This window comes from Mytilus trossulus, chromosome 1 (assembly GCF_036588685.1).
Source record: "Mytilus trossulus isolate FHL-02 chromosome 1, PNRI_Mtr1.1.1.hap1, whole genome shotgun sequence".
Lineage (NCBI taxonomy): Eukaryota > Metazoa > Mollusca > Bivalvia > Mytilida > Mytilidae > Mytilus > Mytilus trossulus.
In genome coordinates, this window is record NC_086373.1 from 40,757,071 (window position 1) to 40,763,070 (window position 6,000).

Below are 6,000 nucleotides of genomic sequence, written 5' to 3' on the forward strand. Positions count from 1 at the left end.
TGAAACCATGAGTACAATTTTAATACGGATCTTCTTAAAATACTGACTCACAAGAACACATCGGCGACATCGCGGGTCTATGACTGTATTAAAGTACACGTATCTACGCCTTATTTCTCCCATGGTTTTAAGAATCCGTATTTGTCATCCAGAACATTTATGTTGATTAAAACGTGCAAATTTTTCTCGGCTTTCAAAATCTTTCCATTTAAACTCGTCCCGGTTTTCTTTCTACAAACGGAAACTACATACATATGCAATGGATATTACATTTTGGTTAATTCCCTTAATTTGCACAGTTAAATTTTTTAATTGTACAATGTTTATTTAAATTTGATTTAAACATTTTCAGATACAAATAAGAAATTATAATTTAACTGTTTTTATATTTAACTTTGATGTTTCTATATGTTTTCAGATTATTCACTTGTATATATATTCAACTTTTTTATGGTGCATGTACCTTCTCTGTCAAAGTTATCCTGATAAATGACAAAATTAGGAATATAATTTATAATCAGTCGGAGTCGGCCTCGCACATACATGTACATGGGATGTATCTCACTATTGAAGAACAGAGTTAGCTTCCACTTCAGGTGCAGTTCGCAAGAGTAAATCATCCCACTCAAAAGACAACACGAAGAAATATTACCTTAAAGATATTGACCAAACAAGTCGGTATACGCCATTTAATCTGCAAGGCACATGTGACCATAATTTACCCGACCGACATAGGAGTTTTTCCTAAAATATATTCTGGTCCCAATTTTGATATTCAGATAAAAAATAAATATTCAAAATTTTTTTTTTTCTTATACCTTATCGTGTTAAATTAAGAACGAAAATATAAACTTGATTGATAGCGTCGAAACACTAAATGAAAGTATGAAGAAAAAAAGCTGACCCACAAATATTTGTATATTCCGAAGGCATACTGAATGTTTTACGGAGGGGACCAACCTATGATTAGTAATACATTGTTTTCTTAATCAACATTCTTTTGTCCGTCGTCGTTTTATTTGTTATGATATTGATTTCATCGGCTATATGTATATACTAATAATATGATAGAAAAACCGACTTAGATAAAGTTGATAATTCTAAGATTAAAGTCGACAATTTGAAAAAATAACTAATTTAAAAGTATTGCCCGAATACGCATCCGTAGACAACAAATGCACAATTAAACTTTAAATTTTGTTTATAATATATCAGTAGACATATATATTTCTTAGCGAAAGGAAATGAACATGTAGGAGTTACAAATCTGCTTGATTACTTATTATAACTAATGAATATCCTTTTCTAAAAATCTTCTCTACAATAATACCGCCACAGATCATGCACATGTATAGTGGAAACCACGTGTATCGTTTAATTATATGGTTGTGTAGGAAATAAAGGTATGAAAAGTATTAAAGACGTAAGGTAACTTTAAACTTTAACGTCTCATATTCATGTATATATGATACCGGTGTAAATGGGAAATAGTCTAGTTTTTAAACTTTCAGTAATAATCATTATGGAAAATATAAAGTCGATTGAAGTTTTAAAAACATTGGAGTTTATTAAAAACTTGAGAAAAATAGAATGTACTAATTATGAAGAACTGGTTACAAATATAAAAAGACGTCAAAATCAACTCGAGGAAATGTTACAAAATTATGCATCTTTACTCTGTCAAGAGGCAAACAGAAAATGGATGGAAATAAGCCAAATTTTATCAACATATGAAAGACGATTAAGGACATATAGCAACCAACAACAATCTACAGATTCTATGTCCTGTGAGTTAAATTGTAGTGTTCTTCCAATAGAAAAGATGCCCCGATTTCAAGATGGCAGTATGTCTAGAAAATCTATTTCAGACAGTTTTGGTAGCATAAAGAGAACTACGTGTTTTGATGTTGAACTGCAAAAACTCCACTCATTTGACACAATACTGTCATATATAAATCCAGTATGTGCAGTGAACGATAGCACGGCGTTATTAGGCTGTGCTGTTGACAACACTATAGCATACGCTTCCGTTGGATCTACAGAGACACATTTAAAGTCATACCAGAAAATTGATGTCTGCTCAATTGCAATTCTTCGCTCAGGTGGACTTATATTTTCAAGCTCAACAAATGACACAACTGTTAAAATATTAACTGGAGATGGTTTAATTGAAACGTATCATGATTTTCAACCCCTTATTCCGAAAGGACTATGTATTTCGAACGAAGGTGGAATTCTTGTTGGACTTCGCGAGAAAACAACTGATCCTTTTTGTGTTAATAAATTAAGTATAAGACAAGTTAGAAAGCTAGATAATTTTGGTAGAACAAGTCGGATTTATGAATTAGATGTAGAGAAAAAAAAATTATTTACCGTACCATCTAGAATATCAACAGACGGAAATATTATTTATGTCGTCGATACCATTGACAACGAACACGGACAGATTGTTGCATTATACGAAACCGGAATGCTTCGTTGGGTTTATGAAGGTTACGAACTGTCACAAAACATGTTTTGTCCAAATGACATTACAGTTACAAGTCGTGGAATAATTATAACTACTGATACATTTAATGATGCGCTACACTTCATTTCTACGGATGGTTCGGTTTTACTTTATCAAACATTGAACTCTTTTGGTATGTATTTACCTTGCAGTGTTAGTATGGACTTTCGTGAACGATTATGGGTTGGATGTGGTAAGAAGGGTTCAAAAAAGGCCCAATGCCATATCTTGTCTATTTATCCAATTGAAGCGTAGACGACTTACTATTTATCTGCATATATAAAGAATGTGGACACAGATCAATGTTGAAAGTGTGTATATATGTACATGTATATAACAATTAATATTTGATGTATTAAATCTGAATTTTCTTCAAAATCTTTCTACATGTTTGTTTACTTTACTTTGCTTTGGTTCTCAGGTTTGTGGTAGTAGCGTTTTAATCCGGCTGTCCGAATGGGACACAATACATGAAAATTGGCTGCTTCTCTGCTAAGCACGCGGCATTTATGAGTAACTGCAAAGATATCCTTGCTTCCGATACTACGTTTCAGGTATTAGTTAATAGCCATACTCTCTCACGGTGTATGTGTAACATACTGAATATTGCGATCGGGAACCAGTCTACAGCAAAGACTTGTCGGCAGAATAATGTGTCTAGAAAGGGTGACATGTCTACCTGTTAACAGTTATCTTGTGAACTTGCTTGTTACTAAAAAGTCGATAAAAAGGAACAACACCAAGAAAAAAACCCCAGAGAATAGATTAATTGTTCACAAAGCACAGCATATATGTGTGAGCAAAATGAACTTCGCAAGATACTAAGAATTTCGTGTAATATCGGTGGGTATGCAGTTACATGTTTATCTTCTGAGTTGTGCAAAATTAATTAGATGAATTATGTACATGAAGACGTTACATTTAACCTACCTGTAAAATTCATCGGATATATTTATATCACTGTCTTTTTTATTCTTCTATTATGTTGTACATGAAATATTCATTGAACCTGATTAGAAGTTCATGCTGCCTGTTTTATGCTCTCCCTGAAGTGATCTCATAATAAGTTTTACTGTATATCCCGTCATTATATATAATAAAACATAGTAATATACAGAACATACGCTATGAAAAGTGCTACGAATTTGAGAAAAAGGTGAACGACGATTTAACTTTAAAAGAGGGATGAATCGTTTTTTCCTACAAAATAAAAATCTTACCCCTAATTTGATGAAACAAATCTAGTGGTCATAAAAACAGATAAGCTTAAAAATATTCTGAAACCACCCTCCCCCTACCTTATAGTTAAAATTTTGAACCATGCCAAAATTCTCCCCCCGTTTTTATAATTTCTATCTTTCACACAAATAAACAAAAGACATAACCGCACAAAATTAAATACACGTGAATAACATCATACATAATATCTATATAAATACATATTGAAGTAGGGCATACATAATAGTAGGTCGTAAAGTTAGATAAATCTGATCTTGTACATTATATCCTCATAAAATACAAATAAATTTAATACATTACCTAACAAAATCAAGTGCTTGACAATTACATTTTGCTAATATTTATATGGATACATAAAATGAACACGAAACGGCATACATCAGCGATTTCTAATTTAGCACTTGAACCATTTTACACGAATCATGATTGAAGTCTAATGAATAGGTTTTAAGATTTGAGTCCATCAACTAAATTAAATATAGCAGCAATGGCTATCCATAGTACGTCAGCTTTAACCGTGGGTTCTTTTTCTAGAGCCTTCGCTTATTTAAACTCGTTCTCTTTCTTAACTTTATTCAAATACTAGTACACTGTAAGTTTGAATTCAGACGCATGCTATATTTTTAGCGTATTTTTGCTTATCTTTAATATACCATCATAATGCATTAAACGTAACAGCAGCTATAGTTAACCGATGTACAAACAAAACGTCTGGACTTCGATTTCCAATGAACGAATTAGTAGATTAGATAGATAAAATTTTGACGACAGGTGAGGCGTTTTGCATCTGGCTTTTTTCATGTCTGCGTTTCTTTAAGAAAACTAATATTCATAGCAGGGTTATCAATATTAGACAGTATACATGTATAACTCATAAATTACTCATGCGGATACATGTATATCGTTTTCTCATGGATTCAAAGTTTTCTCATACCATACACTTTAATTTCCCTTCACTTGATACTAGCGTACTGAATAAAACTATATTTTTTTCTATTTTGTTCATTCTAGTTTGCCAACTTCTTAAAACATGAATGTATGAACTTATTTTTTAAGAGGACACAATATAAACTTATCATATAATTACATTATATGTGTTTCATTATAATACGTTATTCTGATTGGCTAATTGCACATCACATGTTATTTCGTAAGCAATTGCATGAGACAATAACATTCCATTCATGATGACACGAGGTCCCACAATAAAGTGCACGGATGAATTTAAAAAATAAACTTCATGAAAATCGTGTTTTTATAATCATAGCTAAAAAATGTAATTATAAGTATTGAATGCTTCTTTTTGTAACTTTATAGGGTTGTAAAAGCGTTGACCGTGCGTACATTTTTAGAATGAAGCGCTTCCGCGCTTCATACAAAATGTACTTCGGTCAACGCTTTAGCACCACAATAAATTTACAAAAAGAAGCATTCAATTCATAAATAAAATTTGTCACCTTCGTATTCAGAGAATAAATACATCCTATTTGTTTTACATTTCATAAACAAAATATTGAGTTATTCTGAAGGCTGGTAGACATATTTCTCGTAATTGAGTATCATGCTTCCTTCCGTATATAACTATATATATCCTTTACAAAAGATAAATGAGCAAATCTGTAACAATTCCAACTTCATGCCTTATATGTCATGTACTGTGTCACGATGTTACATTACATCTGACGAGAAAGCTCTTTTATTCAAGAGCCTAGCTGGTCAAATGGTTTAGCGCGTCGGTCAGTGCAATGACGGCGTCCACAAAGTTGGCGGCAAATGTAAAATGCGCTTTTTTAAATATGTTTTAATCAACTTTGTTAAAATATCTATTAAACAAGAGAGGTTTTTGGATGATAAGATAATACATGCTAGTCATTAAAATCCACATAATTAGTAAGGTTATCAAAATTCAGTATATAAAGTATTAAACGAACTAAGAGAAAACGGAAAATATATGTTTAATTTGTAACATTAAATGAGCATAAAATAGATTTTTTTACCCAAAAGGAGTAGGTGCGGTAAGGGCCGATTTTAGCCTCAAATTTTAGGTTCATCTGACGAAAGATTTTGGACACTTTTTAACACTTAGGTGTCTATTTCAGTTGATTCAAATAGTTTATCTGAAATGTCTTAACTGATTTACCAATTAAAAACTCTCTGAATCAAGCTTAAATATGAAAAATCTATCAAATATGCCAAAAAATCTCACTTTTCAGATAATTTTAGTTAAAAATGAAAATAAGCGTATCCATGTT

The 6,000-nt window shown here is 31.8% G+C and overlaps 1 protein-coding gene across 1 annotated transcript; it reads left to right on the forward strand.

The window, feature by feature from the left end:
- The first annotated feature begins 1,522 nt into the window (after positions 1–1,522).
- Positions 1,523–2,764, forward strand: LOC134717483 (uncharacterized). Its single transcript, XM_063580015.1, has one exon. It carries the CDS (start codon positions 1,523–1,525, stop codon positions 2,762–2,764), a length of 1,242 nt encoding a protein of 413 aa, XP_063436085.1.
- The last annotated feature ends 3,236 nt before the right edge of the window (positions 2,765–6,000 follow it).